The sequence below is a fragment of the Salvelinus sp. IW2-2015 genome, linkage group LG26, assembly GCF_002910315.2.
Source record: "Salvelinus sp. IW2-2015 linkage group LG26, ASM291031v2, whole genome shotgun sequence".
NCBI lineage: Eukaryota > Metazoa > Chordata > Actinopteri > Salmoniformes > Salmonidae > Salvelinus > Salvelinus sp. IW2-2015.
In genome coordinates, this window is record NC_036866.1 from 5,958,810 (window position 1) to 5,978,800 (window position 19,991).

Consider the following 19,991-nt stretch of genomic DNA (forward strand, 5'->3'; position numbering starts at 1 on the left):
CCTGCCTGACCCTGCCTGCCGACCTTTACCTTTGCCCCCCTCTGGATTACTGACCTCTGCCTGCCTTGAACTGTCTATTGCCTACCCTGTTGGAATATTCAACAATTGTTTATTCAACGTGGTCTGCCTCTGGGTCTTACCTTCATACCTGATAGGAGCTTGCAACTCTATTTTTATAGCCTACAGTTTACTCATCGTTAGTCTAGTAGGCCACTTACATATCTGTTCAATCTAACCCTGGAATGTAATGAAATTCCGAAAATCTGGAAATCAGCATTTGTCCTACCACTTTTAAAAGGGGGAGATCCAACTCTTTTAAATAATTATAGGCCAATCTCAAAGCTGTCACCCCTGGTGAAAATACTTGAAACCCTTGTGAGTGAACAGCTAAAATAGTTTTTATTTACTAACTCTATTTTATCAATGTACCAATCGGGCTTCAGGAAGAAGCATAGCACAATTACAGCAGCCATGAAGGTTTTAAATKATATCACTGAAGCCCTTGACAAAAAACAGCACTGCCTCACTTTTTATTGATCTCTCTAAGGCTTTTGATACAGTTTTACAATGGCACTTTGAGATGTATTTTAAACTRCAAAACCCTTACGCACCACTGCACTTTGTATACCAGGGTTGGCTGGACTTCTCTAGTCACATATAGGCTCAGTCACTGGTATACTTTTATTTATAAAGCCATTTTGGGTATACTACCTTTTTATTTGGGCATTTTTATTGTTCAGAAATGTGGTGGGTACTCTCTTCGTTCGCTGGAATTTATCCTGCTAACTGTTCAAAATGTCCGAACTGAATTTGGTAAAAGGGCTTTTATGTACTCTGCGCCATCGTCTTGGAGCGCCTTACAAAATACTTTTAACCTGGAAGAATTTGTCCCGATTGGTATTTTTAAATCACTGATGAATGATCTTGAGACTGATTCCCTGACCTGTCAATGTTTTTAATTTGCTGTTTTTGATTTTGTTATACTCTTGTGAATTCTATGGTTTTGACTAGATAACTTGTAGTTTTTCATGCTGATTGTCTGTAATTTTTGTAATGACTTGGTGCTTCCTATCTTGGCCAGGATGCTCTTGAAAAATAGATTTTAAATCTCAATGAGCCCTTCCTGGTTAAATAAAGGTTAAATAAATACAACAAATAAAAGTCTGCACCTCTACCAACTTTTTGAGGTGTGYGCCAGCTCATGCTTTTTCATAAAATAAATTAATAGAAGACACGGGCAGTATTGTATCTACCGGTATGGCATCTGGAGTATACTGACTAGCCTATGCATGTACAGTGCTGTGAAAAAGTATTTGTCCCCTTTCAAATTTTCTCTACTTTTGCATATTTTTTATAYTGAATGTTATCAGATCTTCAACCAAAACCTGATATTAGATATAGGGAACCTGAGGTTACAAATAACAAATTACATACTTATTTCATTTATTTAATAAACAAAGTTATGTAACACCCAATTCTCCTGTGGGATAAAGTAATTGCCCCCTTACTCTCAATAACTTTAGCTGCAATTACTCCAAGCAAACGCTTCCTGTAGTTGTTGATTAGTCTCTCACGTTGCTGTGGAGGAATTTTGGTGTACACTTTCATGCAGAACTGTTTTAAATCAGCTACATTTGTCGTGCCACAACATCTAATTGTGATTAGGTCTGGACTTAGACTAGGCCAATCCAAAACTAAAAATGTGTTGCTTTTTAACCATTWTCTTGTAGACTTGATTTTGTAGAATTCATGGTTCCTTCTGTTAAGCCAAGTTGTCCAGGTCCTGAGGCAGCAAAGCATCCCCAAACCATCACACTACCACCACCATGCTATTGGTGAAACCAGCCCCGTCGCGGACCAGGATGTCTTGCTCCCAGACAGACTAAACAACTTCTTGCTCGTTCTGAGGACAATACAGTGCCACTGACACGGCCCGCTACCAAAACCTGCGGACTCCCCTTCACTGCAGCCGACGTGAGTAAAACATTTAAACGTGTTAACCCTCGCAAGGCTGCAGGCCCAGACGGCATCCCCAGCCGCGTCCTCAGAGCATGCGCAGACCAGCTGGCTGGTGTGTTTACGGACATATTCAATCAATCCTTATCCCAGTCTGCTGTTCCCACATGCTTCAAGAGGGCCACCATTGTTCCTGTTCCCAAGAAAGCTAGGTAACTGAGCTAAATGACTACCGCCACGTAGCACTCACTTCCGTCATCATGAAGTGCTTTGAGAGACTAGTCAAGGACCATAATCACCTCCACCCTACCTGACACCCTAGACCCACTCCAATTTGCTTACCGACCCAATAGGTCCACAGACGACGCAATCTCAACCACACTGCACACTGCCCTAACCCATCTGGACAAGAGGAATACCTATGTGAGAATGCCTGGGTCTCGACCCCGCCCTGGGTCTGACCCCCCTGTGCAACTGGGTACTGGACTTCCGGGGCCACCCCCAGGTGGTGAGGGTAGTTAACAACATCTCCACCCCGCTGATCCTCACACTGGGGCCCCACAAGGGTGCGTTCTGAGCCCTCCCTGGCCTCCCTGTTCACCCACGACTGCGTGGCCATGCACGCCTCCAACTCAATCATCAAGTTTGCAGATGACACTACAGTGGTGCTTGATTACCAACAACGACGAGACGGCCTACAGGGAGGAGGTGAGGCCCTCGAGAGTGTGGTGTCAGGAAAATAACGTCACACTCAACAAATAACCTCACACTCAACAAAACAAGGAGATGATCGTGGACTTCAGGAAACAGCAGAGGAGCAACCCCCTATCCCACATCGACAGGATAGTAGTGGAGATGGTAGTAAAGTTTTAAGTTCCTCGGCGTAGACATCACAGACAAACTGAATTGGTCCACCCACACAGATAGCGTGGTGAAGAGGCGCAGCAGCGCCTCTTAACCTCAGGAGGCTGAAGAAATTCGGCTGGTACAGCAACTGCTCCGCCCACAACCGTAAGGCTCTCCAGAGGGTAGTGAGGTCTGCACAACGCATCACGCGGGCAAACTACCTGCCCTCCAGGACACCTACACCACCCGATGTCACAGGAAGGCCATAAAGATCATCAAGGACAACAAACCACCCGATCCACTGCCTGTTCACCCCGCTACTTCCAGAAGGCGAGGTCAGTACAGGTGCATCAAAGCAGGGACCGAGAGACTGAAAAACAGCTTCTATCTCAAGGCCATCAGACTGTTAAACAGCCATCACTAACATTGAGTGGCTGCTGCCAACATACTGACTCAACTCCAGCCACTTTAATATTGGAAAAATGTATGTAAAAAATGTATCACTAGCCACTTAAACAATGCACTTAATATAATGTTTACATACCTACATTACTCATCTCATTGTCGGAACTAGAAGCACAAGCATTTCGCTACACTCGCATAACATCTGCTAAACCATATGTATGTGACAAATAAGATTTGATTTGATTTGATGCTTGACCGTTGGTATAAGGTACTTGCTGTGGAATGCAGTGTTTGGTTTTGCCAGGAATAATGGACCCATCTTATCCAAAAAGGTATACTATTGACTCATGTGGCGGATGAATCAGAATTAGTTGGGTAACATAGATAAATAAGATGTTTATTTATATAATATGCTTATGCGAGATACTTGTCATTAGAATGTATTCTTTTACTATAGTGTTGGCAGTTGCACTTTTCCCTTCTCAGCTAGGGCTCAGTCACTTGGGGCCCAGAGAGGGGAGAGGTCAGGCTTGTCTTTCACATGTCCCTGGTGCTATGAAGAATATCAKAAAGGGAAGAGGACAGAATGGAACATTGTCTTCATATGTGAATGTGTCTTTACCTATTCTTAAACCATGTGAAGGGATGGCGTGATTAATGGGGAACCAATTACTTGTCTCCACAATGTCTGTGCGCTTATCCTGGGATAGTGTATGACCTAGAAGCTCACTTCCCTCAGTGAGCTTGTCCAGGAGTGGGGTCAAGAGGGGGTTTACTTGAGATGGGAGTCTCTAGAGTTGACAATTGAGTTATGCCTTGGATGAGGTAATGTTTTTGTACTATGAAGTACCAGGAACGAGATTAGAACCTCGTTTTAGAGACCAAACTGAGCGATAATTTATAGCGAATGCTATCTGGCTAAGGGATACTCCTTTCTCAAGTAAAAGTCCCTTTGTGAAGASTTCCTAAGATCTGTGGTTCGTCATGTAAGTTGAGAGGGGTGTATCTTGGCTATAAAAGATCTTTGTATTTTTCTGTAGTGACACAAAATTCATTATAGATAGTGAATTGTTGAAAGTCAAAGGCTAAAGCTTAAAGCTTATTAAAGATGAAGTTTAAGTATAACTCTGACTGGTGTGTAGTTTGTAACTCTCCTCATTTGGTAATAAAGGAAAATGCCACCACACTCATCTGTCCTTAGAACATTCTTCCAAGAGTCTTGATGATCATCCAGGTGATTTTTGAAAACTTGAGTCAACATTTTGGACCAGATGGGTCCCATTATGTCTGGCGAAAACCAAACACTGCATTTCACAGTAAGAACCTCATACCAACAGTCAAGCATGGTGGTGGTAGTGTGAAGGTTTGGGGATGACTTTTTCCTCACAGGGGAACTGGGTGTTGCATAACTTAATTAAATAAGTATACATTTTTTGTTATTTGTAAACTCACTGAATCTATACAGAATAATACAGAAAATCAGAACACTGTGAATGTTTAAATTATGTATTCAATATAGACAAGAAAAATACAATAATTTGTGTGTTATTAGTTGAAGCACACTATGTTTGTCTATTCTTGTGACTTAGATCATCAGATCAAATTTGATGACCAATTTATGCAGAAATCCAGGTAATTCCACAGGGTTCACATACTTTGTCTTGCCACTGTGTGTGACAATAAAACKTATATATACACTGAACAAAAATATAAACGCAACATGTAAAGTGTTGGTCACATGTTTCATGATCTGAAATAAAAGATCCCAGAAATGTTCCATATGCACAAAAAGCATATTTCTCTCAAATTGTCTTCACAAATTTGTTTATATCCCTGTTAGTGAGCATTTCTCCTTCGCCAAGAAAATTCATCCACCTGATAGCTGATGAAACTGAGGAGCATTTCTGTCTGTAATAAAGCCCTTTTGTTGGGGAAATCTCATTCTGATTGGCTGGGCCTGGCTCTCAAGTGGGTGGGCCTATGCCCTTCCCAGGCTCACCCATGGCTGCGCCCCTGCCCAGTATTGTGAAATCCATAGATTAGGACCTAATTAATTAATTTAAATTGACTGTTGTCTTATATGAACTGTAACTCAGTAAAATTGTTGAAATTATTGCATGTTGCGTTTATATTTTTGTTCAGCAAATACAGTACCAGTCAAAAGTTGGAAAAGCATTCCAGGTGAAGCTGGTTGAGAGAATGCCAAGAGTGTGCAAAGCTGCCATCAAGGCAAAGGGTGGCTATTTTAAAGAATATAAAATATATTCAGATTTGTTTAACAATTGTTTGGTTACTATGAGTAGGTGTATCCAAACTTTTGACTGGTACTGTATGTATGACACAGCAGCATGTGTGTCTCTGGAGATGATCACTCTACTTTAGCCTAGGGGCACCTGAGCAGAGAGCGAGAGAATGTCAGACACACACAGACCCCAGTGGACTGCGTGGGGGTTAGCAGATCCCACTTCTGACACCAAATGTAATGCAGCATCTACCCCCGGTCCACCCGGGGCCGGCCCTGAGATCACACGGCTCAGCGTCTGAGGAATTCCTCAGAAGAAGAAAGTGCAGGATAGAAGGATAAAAGTGTTCAGCCGTCTGTCCTCTGTGCTTTAAAAAGCCCCTCTCTCCTTCTCGCATCACATCACGTTCTTTCACACACGGCAGAGCCTGGTGGAGCGCTGCCCAGCCAAAACACCCCCTTAACCCTCGGGGTGATGGGCTTAGTCTCCAGAGACACAGGGAAGGCTTCTTTCCCTCTCCCTCTTTCGCTCTCTCCCTCGTTCTCTCCATTTTGTTCTCTCTGCCGTCAGAGGTTTTCTCAGAGCTAACCACCCCTCCTAACAAGCTCTTGGGAGAATACAGAATGAAGCAGCCTTTCACACTTAGATGAACAAAAGGAAGGCCTCCATCCGTTTCTCTTCCTCCCTCCGTCTTTTGATTTCACCCCAGCTTTTTTCGGTGTTAAATACATTATACATTCTCTCCGTCTCTCAGCTCTAAGTGTCAATGTGGATGTGCGTGAACATCACACATGGTTAAGCAGGCAGAGGGCAGCTTCTCTCCTCTTCAAACCTGCCGGTTTTTCTCCTTCTCTCTTCAAATCTCAGATCTTTTTCCTCTTTTCATTTTTATGTCTCACACTTGTAACTTGTCTCCCCCATCTCCCTTTCTGAACTTCATTGTTCTCTTTTCTCTTTACACCTCTATATTTTCGCTGTGTGTTTTTCCTCCCCCTCCTCTTTAATCCCCTCTCTATCTCTGTTCCTTTCCGTCTACTGCCCCACTCTCGCTCGCTCGCTCCCCCCCCCCTCTATCTCTCTCTCTTTCTCTCTCTTTCCCTGTGTGTGTTTGTAATTCATTGCAGCGCTTCAGGACCCCTCTCCCCTGCAAGGTAAACTCATCCATCAGGACCGATTTGTCAGCACTGTTTACAGCTCTCTGTTCCCTCTGCCTGCCCTCCCGCTCTCACCCCTCTCTAACCCATACTCCCCCATCACCCATCACCCCAATCAGGGCTACACAGAGGCCACTGTCTAATTGGCCCAGATACAAGTGGTGGTAACTAGAGGTAGGTGCGTCGGAGGTGTTGTCTGTATAGGGGAGTCACCTTGACCCCATGCCTCTCTTCTCGCTGCCTGCAGCCCGGTACATTTTGACCTCCCTCCCTGCTGTAATCATGGTTATTACACTGTAAAAACTCCATAAAATGCTTTTATAGAACATTAAACCTCTGTTAGGGAAACAAAAGGTCCCATTAGGGAGCATTTTGGGGATTACTGGAGCCATGTGGAGGGCAGAGGGGCTTTGTTTGGGGACAGTTTTGGGCGGGAGTGGGATGAGGTTGGGGGTGCTTGCTTAAAGGAGTAGTTCACTATTTCACAACTTGATGTTAGATGCTCCCTCATCCTGAAAGTAGTCTTTGGGCCAAGAGAAAACTGTAATGCATGGTTCAGCCACTACAAACTTCAGCTAACCTTAGCTACCACAAGCTAACAACAAATTGAAGTGATGGAAGAATGTGAGCATGTTAAAAAAAAAAATATCCAAATCACCTGAAATCAATTCAAATCAACTCCATATTTGGTTTGATGTTACTTAAAGGTCAATTGGCCATTAAAAAAAAATGCTCACATGCCCCTATTACTTCCATTGATTGTTAGGTTGTGGTGGCTAAAGTTAGCTGAAGTTTGTAGTGGCTGTTTAAAGAAAACTGAACGATTGAAGCATTTCGCTACACACGCAATAACACCTTAAATATGTGTATGTGACCGATAAAATGTGATTTGATTACCGATAGATAGGGCAGCCGTGCTTCTAGCCCCTAGGCAACTTTGCAGTATTTTTTTATTATGTGTTATTTCTTACATTATTAGCCCAGAATGTTTTTGTGTTATTACCGTATTACAAAAATGTGATAAAAACATTTTGCTACACCTGCAATAACATCTGCTAAACATGTGTATGTGACCAATACATTTGATTTGATTTATGTAGRGTGAGTTGGGGTGGGTTGTTATTGTGTTTTAACGCTGGTAGCAGCTGGATTTAGGATTCAAGACCAGCCCTTAGAGTGAAAGAAAGAGTGAGGGATAGAGAGGAGGGATAGAGAAGCGGGAGGGTGCTGTAGAGGGGTTATAGAGCTGAAGACCAGAGGGGAGTTACTTCACTAGTAGACAGAAAGAGAGAGGAAGAGAACATTGTTTCCTGCAAGTTTTTGGGGGTGTTGTATTAGCTTGTGCTCCAGCACATCCCTAGCGGCCACCCCTCTGAAAGCCCAGCTGAGTCCCTCGGCCCCAGCAGAACATTAGTGGGCCCTGGAGAGGTAGGCCCCATTCTCTCTCTCTCTCCCTCTCTCCTTCTCCACACTCTCATTTCACGCCTGTTAGCTCAGCGTCCTCCATCCTCCTCGCCAGCTTTCTCCATTATCCAAGCTAGCAGCTTTCGCTCGCAGCCCCGAGCTGAGGGAATGTGAAGGACCCTAATACTGCATTAACAAACTTTAGCAATCCACTGACACAGAAAATAATGGTAGAATAAAGAATGCCTTTATTCTCAGAGTGACTCAGGCGCTGCTGTTCTCTGGGAAGAAAGGTATCTGACCGAGAGACAGAGGGGGCTCTGGGAGAATACATCATGCATATCATTAAAAAGGAATACTAATATCAAAGGGACAATTAGATGCTGGGACCTCATGCCCAGGCAAACCGGCGACCCAGGGACCCTCATCATATGTTAGCAAAAAATAAAAAAGGTCACGTCTTGTCTTATCATCAGGTGAATGATAATGGCAAGGAGAAGTAATCAACATTAAATGAATAGATTTGGTAGACAGTTTCATTATCTTGACCTCCCCACAGTGCATTGGAAGAGGAAGTGTAAACTCCTATAAGCTATAAAGGTATCTTGGTGGCATAGAGAACATTTTCGATTCTCCCTGAAGGTCTAGCTTTTATTTGATTGTTAGTTCTCAAAGATGGTATTATTAAAGTATATATATATATAAATATATAAACAATATGTGTCAACTTAAATGACCAAAACCAGAGAGAAAGCATATATATATATATAGTTCAATATCTTTTCTGCATGCTTTCTCTCTGGTTTTGGTCATTTAAGTTGACACATATTGTTTTTACATCCCGGGAAATTACCACTTTATACAGTAAAAAAACTGTAATTAGCTCCAATGACTGCAATTTCCTCCTATGACTGCAATTTCCGAGAATTTGACAATGAAGCCATTTATCTACTTCCACAATCACTGGGCTAATGTTAGTTAACATTGGCTTGTGATACTACCTCTAACTTCGTTTATACTGGACGCAGAAACATACAAATGTTATCCAGCTAGCGATATTCAGAAAATATACATTTTCCACATATAAAACCCCCCCCCCAAAATGTATAATAATTTCTCAGACCCCCTGCAGGACCTCAGTGGACCCAGGTTTGATAATATCTGGTTTAACTGACCAAGTGGTTAATGGGAGGTCTGGTTACTAACCCAGGGGCCAATAGGGTGCCGTGTTGATACTCACTGATGGGCTGGACGGTGATCTGGACGTTGCGTGACCTCTTGCTCCGATCTATAAAGTCCCCGGTGGGTGTCTTCTCCCTCTCCGTGACCCTACAGATGTATTTCCCAGCATCCTCTGSTCGGAGGTGCTGCAGCTTAAGCAAGTGCACAGTGGGGCTCTCCTTGCGCACAGTCATGTGACCAGCGGCCTCGCGCGCCACGTAGTCGAGTCCCAGGACGGGCACAGCGCTGGGCCCTATCACAGCCACCGGCGAGCTGCTGAACACCCACGACACCGAGAAGAAGCGCTCGGGCACGCTCTGGGCATCGATGGTGCAGCGCAGCTCCAGCGGCTCGCCCGCCGTGAAGGAGCGCCGCTCCGTGCTCACCTGGATAGAGAAGTCCCGATCTGGGGGTGGGAGAGGGAGATAAAAGCAGTTTAAGCAGAGTTGAGCTCTACCTGTCTCCAGAGAGCACATATCAATGTGCCAACACATCTTTATACTCCCTAATCAAAAGAGAATGTTAATGGATGCTGAAGTTCCAATATGGRGGAGGGAGGGAGGGGCAAAGGGATAAGAGAAAATTGTCATCCCTACTAACCCCCAGATCCCACCCCCAGATCATGGCGGCGCGTGTACAACCCGAGGCTCGGCGTGTACCCAGATTTTGCGAATTAGCAGTAATTTACTTAATAGTTCTTAGTTTATTTACTCAGTACAGCCTGATGTACACTCTATATAGCCGACAAGAACTCCTTGATATTGGAACACAACGCACAAAGAAAGTTTTTGACAACTAACAACTGGGAGACTGAAACATCGCAGAGAGGAAGTGCCCGGAGGCGGCGTCAAGATGGTAACCAAAGACGAGGGAAGCGGGGTGGCAACCTAGTCCTCAATGCAAAGAAAACCAAGGAAGGATTACAGGAAGTCTAAAAGCTGCCCAGCACATCACTGGTGCCCAGCTCCCTGCCACCATAGACCTCCAGCACAAGCTGTGTCTGCGTAGGGCGCGCGGCATCATCAGGGATCCTTCACATCCATGCCACAAACTGTTTGCATTCCCGCACTAGCAGGCTCAAGAACAGCTTCTTTCCAGCTACTGTAACCCTGCTGAACTCTGTGACATGGCACTAGGGCGGCAGGTAGCCTAGTGGTTAGAGCGTTGGACTTGTAACCGAAAGGTTGCAAGATCGAATCCCTGAGCTGACAAGGTAAAAATCTGTCATTCTGCCCCTGAACAAGTTACCCCACTGTTGCAAGGCTGTCACTGAAAATATGAATTTGGTCTTAACTGACTTGCCTAGTTAAATAAAGATACAATTAAGAAACTAGCCATATCCTACCACTTAGTACTCCCTCTCAGGGACCTTGTTGCACTGCACTCTTTTGCTGTACAATTGGACTCTGATATTGCTTTGCAAAGTCTGATTAAGGACATTATTCAGTTGTACATGAACAGTACATTGCTGCTATCCCTGTATTTCAGTTGCATGCCTCCTTGCACTTTCAATTTACCTTCATTGCACATTTAGACTTGCCATTTGCCTTCATTGCACATTTATACATCCCACTTAACATACATTGTACATAATTGTTTCTCTTTTATTTGCACTTCTGGTCAGATGCTAACTGCATTTCGTTRTATTGTACTTGTACTTGTTCAATGACAAAGTTGAATCTAATCTAAAAAAAAACAGACAGACAGACAGACAGACAGAGAGTCATCAACTCTGATTTAGCTGTTCCCTTATCCTCATATAACGCACGAGGGCATGACTAGCTGCTTGGGCTAGAGACCTGCTTTAAATAAGAGCATATAACATTCATAGCATTTCACCACCACATCCTGTTATTTAATGTCGGTTGCCTCACATTGGAGGAATAGAGAGAGAGAGAGAGGCAAGACGAGAGAAAGGGGGGATAACACAACGAGTCAGCTATGCCCACAGTAAAGCACCACTCTTCCAGCCTCCTCCTCTCCCCTTGGTTTCACCTCCAAGACAAAAACACAGCCAATTAAGATTCTCTCCAGCAGACGAAAAAATCATCGCCTCTCCCCTCCCTCGCTCTTCCTGCGCTGTTTGAGACAGAAGAGAGAGAAGACGGAGCAAACATTGTTAGCACAGCCTTCACTGCCTACACCTCTGACTGGGCTCCCAATTACAGATGCACTCCGCATACGGCGGCACTACCGTTATATTTACAGTATTCATTTCCACATGACGAGCGGCGGTGAGCTCTGTGCATCTCTCCCGCTCCGCTTCTCTCTGCCTGGCTCACTCAGAGAGGTGCTAGCCTCCGGCTGTAATAAAGACTTTAAACAGACTTCCTGAGAAAACACAGTCACGAGGCAAGGTTCAAAGACTGCTGTTTGCCTGGGTATGGTTAGTTATGTTGGGAAGTGTTATGGGAATAGGGGAGGGGGCGACTGTTCAAAATCAAATGTTATTTGTCACATGCTTCAGGTGTAATGCTTACTGACGGGCCCTTCCCAACAATGCAGAGATACAGAAATAGTGCTAGAATAGAAAAGTAAAACACGTAATAATAAAAGTAATAATAAATACACAATGAGTCATGATAACTTGGCTATGTACACGGGGTACCAGTACCGGGTCGATGTGCTTTTAGATATGTACATTTAACTAGGAATAAAGTGACAGATAATAAACAGTAGCAGCAGTGTATGCGAAGAGTCCAAAAACTTAGTGCAAAAAGGGTCAATGCAGATAGCTATTTGGTTAACTATGTAGCAGCCGTATGGCTTTGAGGTGGATGGGGGGGACTGTTTACACGCACAAACAGTGAGCTTTCATGCTGGCCGCTTGTCTGTAAATAACACTGAGCCTAACAGCTAACAGTCTGGCACTAACTGGACAGATACACGCATACTTACACACAGACATTGCATCCTTTCCTACACACACACACACACACACACACCACACACACAACACACACACACACAACACACACCACACACACACACACACACACACACACACACACACACACACACACACACACACACACACACACACACACACCACACACACACACACACACACAGCTCATCCCTAATAGAGTGGAAAGCAGATGCCACAAAAAGGCCAGTGGCAATCTGGCCCTCGCTGACCAATGAAGCGGCAGTATATTTCATTGTGAAATCAGAGCTGGGCTGACTGTAAACTCAAGAGCTGTGACCTGCTTTATAAGGACACTGCCTCAACTTAGAGTTCAACAACAAACACAGCCTAGGTCGTAATCACTAGGACGAAACTGAAGCAATCAGGCCAAAATGGGGAGGTACTATAGTTTTCCTTGGCACAACTGTTTGAAATGTTTTGCTATGGTTGGTCTTAATGAATACAACCTGAACTGTGTCAGGGCAATGTTGAGGGGTGAGAGACATAGAGGAAGAGAGGAGCTAAAAGTGGAGACATGTACCCGTCAATGTTTGCAACAAATTAAACATGTAAAGAAAGTGAAAGAACATAGACAATGAGATGTAGAGAGAAAGGAAAACAAGAGAGAGATATTGTCTTAAATGCAGGAGTTAGGGAGTGAGAGAAGTGGGAAAAGAGACAAGGAGCAAGAGGGAGAGATGGAGCGAAGCACAAATTTGATGTTTTAGAAGAGAAAGATAACAGGAGGGTGTGTAAAGAGAGTGAGATAGAGAGAGATGGAAAGAGAAGGAGAGGTCCTTTGTTCCAAGATGGTGAAGCAGTCGGACATGTGGTCTTGTCTTGTCCCGTCCTGTCCCGTGTAAATATAGTTTTCCGTATAAATTTCATATATATTTTAATCTCACTTTCCATCTACGGACTGAATATACTCTCCTGCAACCCGCCTCACCCAATGTGGTACGGATCTGCTATTTTATACTTTAGAACTTTAGAACCGGAACCCCCATCAGAGGCTAGCCAGCTAACTAGCTACTAGCTAGTAGTCAGTTAGCCACTTCACCGTTAACTCGGACACCAGCAAGCCTCAGCTCGGTCAATACCTGCCAGTCTGCACAGCGCGATTACAACCCAGAGTATATGGGACTGCTTTTTCTCTACCACATCTCCAGATTCCTACCACAAGCTTTGAACCTTTACACCAGATCATCGCAGGTAGCTAGCTGCAATCCTAGTGGCTACTCCTGGCTAACGTCTCTGTCCCGAAGCAAGCACCARTTAGCCTTGAGCTAGCCTCGAGCTAGGCCCATCTCCCGGCTAGCCGAAGAAGTCCACCAGCCAATTCTTGGGCTACAATACCTCTTTTGCCAATTGGCCTGGACCCTTTACTGCCGACACGGAGCCCGGCCGATCCATCACGACTGGTCTGCCGACGTAATCGTCCGAGGTGGTTTCAACAGGCTCTTCCGTTGCGACGCCGCCGGAGGCCAATCTGCTAGCCCCGGCCCACTAGCTGTCAGAATCGCCGGGTCTCCAGCTCGCCTAGCGTAGTAGCGACTACTGAATCGGCTTCCTGACTCATCTATTGCTACACATTGGACCCTATGAACACTCGGCTTCACATGCCTCTCCCTAATGTCAATACGCCTTGTCTATTGTTGTTTTTGTTAGTGATTAGATTAACTGGTGCCTCTAGAGACAAAATCTCTCTCACTGTCACTCAATGCCTAGGTTTACCTCCACTGTACTCACATCCTACCATACCCTTGTCTGTACATTATGCCTTGTATCTATTTTTCCATGCCCAGAAATCTGCTCCTTTTACTCTCTGTTCCGAACGCACTAGACGACCAGTTCTTATAGCCTTTAGCCGTACCCTTATCCTCCTCCTCTGTTCCTCTGGTGATGTAGAGGTTAACCCAGGCCCTGTAGCCCCCAGTACTACACCTATTCCCCAGGCGCTCTCATTTGTTGACTTCTGTAACCGTAAAAGCCTTGGTTTCATGCATGTTAACATCAGAAGCCTCCTCCCTAAGTTTGTTTTATTCACTGCTTTAGCACACTCCGCCAACGCTGATGTCCTAGCCGTGTCTGAATCCTGTCTTAGGAAGGCCACCAAAAATCCAGAAATTTCCATCCCCAACTACAACATTTTCCGACAAAATAGAACTGCCAAAGGGGGCGGAGTTGCAATCTACTGCAGAGATAGCCTGCAGAGTTCTGTCATACTATCCAGGTCTGTGCCCAAACTATTTGAGCTTCTACTTTTAAAAATCCACTTTCACCGTCTCTCACCGTTGCAGCTTGTTATAGACCCCCCTCAGCCCACAGTTGTGCCATGGACACCATATGTGAATTGATTGCCCCCCCCATCTATCTTCAGAGTTCAAACTGTTAGAAGACCAACACTGGGATACGCTTAACACCCCGGCCGTCATACAATCTAAGCTAGATGCCCTCAATCTCACACAAATTATCAAGGAACCTACCAGGTACAACCCTAAATCCGTAAACATGGGCACCCTCATAGATATCATCCTGACCAACTTGCCCTCTAAATACACCTCTGCTGTCTTCAACCAGGATCTCAGCAATCACTGCCTCATTGCCTGCGTCCGTAATGGGTCCTTTCTAATCGACCTGGCCCGGGTATCCTGGAAGGATATTGACCTCATTCCGTCATAAAGGATGCCTGGATGCTCTTTCAAAGAGCTTTCTTCACCATCTTCAATAAGCATGCTCCATTCAAAAAGATTTAGAACTAAGAACAGATATAGCCCTTGGTTCACCCCAGACTTGACTGCCCTTGACCAGCACAAAAATATCCTGTGGCGTTCTGCATTAGCATCGAATAGCCCCCGCGATATGCAACTTTTCAGGGAAGTCAGGAACCAATATACACAGTCAGTTAGGAAAGCTAAGGCTAGCTTTTTCAAAAAAAAAATTGAATTTTTTTATTATTATTATTATTATTATTATTATTATTATWWTATTATTATTATTATTATTCTCCATGTAAAATCCATGGAGAATAAGAGCACCTCCTTGTAGCTACCCACTGCACTGAGACTACAAAACACTGTCACCTCCGATAAATCTATGATAATCGATAATTTCAATAAGCATTTTTCTACGGATGGCCATGCTTTCCACCTGGCTACCCCTACCCCGGCCAACAGCTCTGCAACCCCCGCAGCAACTTGCCCAAGCCCCCCCCCCTGCTTCTCCTTCACCCAAAGCCAGACAGCTGATGTTCTGAAAGAGCTGCAAAATCTGGATCCTTACAAATCAGCTGGGCTAGACAATCTGGACCCTCCGTTTCTAAAATTATCCGCTGAAATTGGTGCAACCCCTATTACTAGCCTGTTCAACCTCTCTTTCATATCATCTGAGATCCCCAAAGATTGGAAAGCTGCCATCCCCCTCTTCAAAGGGGGAGCCACTCTAGATCCAAACTGTTATAGACTTATATCCATCCTGCCATGCCTTTCTAAAATCTTCAAAAGCCAAGTTAACAAACAGATCACCGACCATTTSGAATCCCACCGTACCTTCTCCACTATGCAATCTGGTTTCCGAGCTGGTCATGGGTGCACCTCAGCCACGCTCAAGGTCCTAAACAATATCATAACCGCCATCGATAAAAGACAGTACTGTGCAGCCGTCTTCATCAACCTGGCCAAGGCTTTCGACTCTGTCAATCACCGCATTCTTATCAGCAGACTCAATAGCCTTGGTTTCTCAAATGACTGCCTCACCTGGTTCACCAACTACTTCTCAGATTGAGTTCAGTGTGTCAAATCGGAGGGCGTGTTGTCCGGACCTCTGGCAGTCTCTATGGGGGTGCCACAGGGTTCAATTCTTGGGCTGACTCTTTTCTCTGTATATATCAATGATGTCGCTCTTGCTGTTGGTGATTCTCTGATCCATCTCTAAGCAGACGACACCATTCTGTATACATCCGACACTTCCTTGGTCAATGTGTTAACTTCTTATGGCTGCAGGGGCAGAATTTGTTCTTAACTGACTTGCCTTGTTAAATAAAGGTAAAATATAAAACAATGTGTAACTGTGTTGTTGTTTTTGTCGCACTGCTTTGCTTTATCTTGGTCAGGTCGCAGTTGTAAATGACAATGTCAACTGGCCGACCTTGTTAAATAAAGGTGAAATAAAATAAATAAATAAAAATGTGGATTCTGTCCATGTCTGGCCTCTCCTCTCTGTATGTGGGTGATTAGCCAGTGATGGGGCTGTCTCTGRATCCTCTTTCTCTCTCTCTTCAATACACACAGCCTAATGAAGGAGCCACACACGCACACACACACGCAGGTGTACACACGCACATGCCTTGATCTACACTTTTTGTCACGTTACAACACTCCCATCCATTATGGATTATAGGAGAGAGAGAGAGTGTAAGAGGCAGAGCTCTTTGTGCCTCTCCTGGCTGACTTAACACTCTTCTGAGACACAGAGAGCCTTCATATCCAACATCCTCTGATCACCATCTGAGGCGGCATCAACCACCGGAGGTTCAGAGAGCTCACTGCTCACAGGAGGAAAACAAAAATGTTTCCATTGTTGCAAATGCTTAAGAATCAATGAATAATTCTACCGTCATTCTGCTACTAATCAGTCATCACAATAGATCTACTGGAATAGGGTTCCTGGAACTGTAGAAAGACACCATTGTTCAATAGCGTACAGTAGCCCTGTATTTCATGTTGTGTGTTTCAGTGTGTGTGTGTGTGTGTGTGTGTGTGTGTGTGTGTGTGTGTGTGTGTGTGTGTGGTGTGTGTGTGTGGTGTGTGTGTGTGTGGTGTGTGTGTGTGTGTGTGTGTGTGTGTGTGTGTGTGTGTGTGTGGTGTGTGTGTGGTGTGTGTTGTGTGTGTGTGTGTGTGTGTTGCTAAGACTCTGCTCTTGTTCCCGGTCTGCTGGGTTGGAGAGGTCGACAGCTTATTATCAGATCATTATAACAAGAAGCTATCTCCACACATCTCCCTAGGGCTGTGGCAGTAATTGGATAACCGTGACATTGACGGTTTTGGATGAAGACCATCATGAAAATAGAATTTCTTAATAAAATGTTTTATCAACTTTATTTTATTTTAGATATACTTTACCCATAGCGGGAGTGTTAACTATTGATTATATGGTATTGTTTTGCTAATTTAGTCAGTCTATTAAACTGTATACATCTCCTCCTCTTTCCAACTATCTGTTGATGCGAAATCAGTAAATCCACAATATGCTAATATGCGTGAATAGGAGAGAGTCTTTGAAGGTCAATTCAGTTCATTGAAGTGGGGAGGGTGTGGGCTGAAAAGTGGGGCCCAGGGGTACCTATAGATCCTATAGCCTACAGGGTGGCGGTGAATGGTGTTGGATTCTAGCTTGAAATACACTTATTCATGTTACCATACCAGAACTTATTGGTTACTTTACATGTATAATGAATGTATATGTTGGGGTCAATGGAGGGTGGATAAGAACTAGGTGTATGGAAAGTTAATCAGTGGATCCTATGGAAGGAGGCAAAGGGCAACAGTCTGGTTTCAGCCACTGATAAGGTAGGACAGTCGTGGATTAGGGAGGAGTGAGGAATTCGGCCCGAGGTCAGGTCAGATGAAGTGAGGGGGAACAGTCCTGTCACACACATATACTTGCATGCCCACAAAGGTTCTAGCAGGAGGCGGAGCCATGACTATACCAGTGAGTGAGAGGAACCAATGAAGTTCCTGAGTAGCAACATATATGTTGGCTATCTAGATGTGCAAGGAGGTGACTCCTCCTAGTAGGAGGGTAAACATATATGTGCTTGTGTAAACATGTCTTTGTCTTTTCACCCAGTGGTTGAATAAACTTGGTTTGAGCTTTTCCTAGTCATCCTTTTGAGTTTTTACTCTGATCTTCACTTCTGACCTTCTTCGTTGTTACAGTAGATTGGAGGAGTGAGGTGAAGAAGATGGCTCTCATTGCATCAAAAAAAACGTAGCATCACTTATTGAGGCACATTTCGATTTCAAACCTAACGGCAATGGAGAACCACATGACTTGGACCAGCCTGCTTACATAATATGTGCAAAAACCATAGGAGATCTACTAAGACTTCCACAAACGGAACACTGATAAACGGGACACTGATAAATACTTGGCCGAAGCCCTGCGTTCGGGATTGCTTGACTGGGCCCTTGACAAAAATAAAGTGTCCTGTATCACCACAGACAAAACGGTCAACATTGTGGCTGAAGTGAGGCAGCTGAACTGGCCTTAGCTAAATGGCTTTGGCCACAATCTTCATCACTTAAAAAAAATTCTGCTAATCTCTCCAGTCATATAAAGTGTAGTAGAATTGCATGAAATGTTTTTATAAAAGGCCATATTTTTCCTGTGCAAAGAAAGGGGAAGAAACATATCTGATAYAGCCTAGCCAAGGCCAATACTCTACCACGCACTGCATTGAACAGTCTTTTTTGCGAACAGTGATTGAGTTATATTAAACTAAATAATGACTATCCAATTTACAAATGATATTAGGAATAGTCATCTGTCTTACATAAGTCTGCAAATGTGATGATGCATGAATGCTTTATATTTTTGACAGTGAAAATGTGCTTCCCCAAACTTGAGACTCACACGCCTATGAGCAAGACAGTTAGGTCTAAATGCGCTAATGTTGTTCCTTTGCTTAGTGGGAGATAGTGATCTGCACTCAAAAAGAGTGTGTGTGTGTGTGTGTGTGTGTGTGTCACACCTCCACACTCCCATCTCCCCCTACTCACCAATGGGCTGTATCCGTAGCTGGGTCTTATCAGCCTGCTTGCGGGTCATGGTGAACCAGCTGCGGTCGGGGTCCTGGATCCACTCTGCAGCCTGGCAGTAGAGCAAGCCCTGGTCAGCAGGCTGCAGCCGGTGGATGGTCAGCCTGTAGGACGTAGCGCTGGTCTTATCCAGTCTCAGGTCTCCTGCAGTCATCCTCTGTTTGTAAGGTGCACCGGCCCGGAGGACAAAGTCTCGGGACAGAGTGAGGATCTCCTGGGGCGACATGGTAGCGTCCTCAGAGGAACGCAGGTACCAACCCACAGACAGGTGTGTGTGCTGCTCTGTCGCCCGGGAAACCTCACAGGTGAGCTGGAGCGTGTCACCCTCCACCTGGGAGAGGGTCTGTGGCGGCGCGGTGACAGCGAGGGAGTCGGGGATGACTGCAGGAGGAGAGGAGGAAGAAGAGAGAAGAGATGAGTATCACATCGGTGGTTCTATGGCATATGATGACTCACAGGTGGAGCACATCGTTTGGTTGGAGCATGGATCAGAGTTGTGGCTTTCATTCCCATATGTCAACTTTAAGTGGCTTTATATGAAAACATCTGCTATATGACCTTATTGTTGTTATATTTCTATTACATCAGTTGACACTTGCCCCTGGCGTATAGCAAAACCCTCTCAGACATACAGGGCACGCACGCACACACCACACACACAGTGTTCAACCAGCCAGGGCACGTTCTCCTAAATGACAGCCTAACACTGGAACCTCAAACAGAGCATTTCCCTGTAGGGGGACCAGATCACACACTCAAAATATACAGACAATGTATTTGGAATGAGAACACATTTCAGAATGAGCTACTATGTATAGCTGACAACAGAAACAAACAAACTCTTCTGGTTAAAAACAGACAGACAGACATGACGGGTTTGGGAGGGAGAAGTGGTAAAACCCTCTATACAGGGCTCGGTGGGCGGCAGGATTATTCTGGGATGGAAGATGATGACATGTCCCAGCAGCAGTCAAGAGGGTGTGTGTGTGTTTCTCTGAATCGCCTTGTGAAGCCTAACACTGTAATATCGTATTTT

The 19,991-nt window shown here is 44.6% G+C and overlaps 1 protein-coding gene across 1 annotated transcript in view; it reads right to left on the reverse strand.

The window, feature by feature from the left end:
* Nucleotides 1–19,424, reverse strand: part of LOC111952682 (immunoglobulin superfamily member 3-like) — a 77,863-nt gene extending 58,439 nt beyond the window's left edge. The window contains exons 1-3 of the mRNA XM_070435376.1: nucleotides 19,412–19,424; nucleotides 18,917–19,336; nucleotides 9,249–9,635 (exon numbers count right to left, since the gene is read on the reverse strand). Coding sequence (XP_070291477.1) covers nucleotides 9,249–9,635; nucleotides 18,917–19,336; nucleotides 19,412–19,424 — 820 coding nt within the window. The remainder of the gene's footprint in view (nucleotides 1–9,248; nucleotides 9,636–18,916; nucleotides 19,337–19,411) is intronic.
* Between the last annotated feature and the right edge of the window lie 567 nt (nucleotides 19,425–19,991).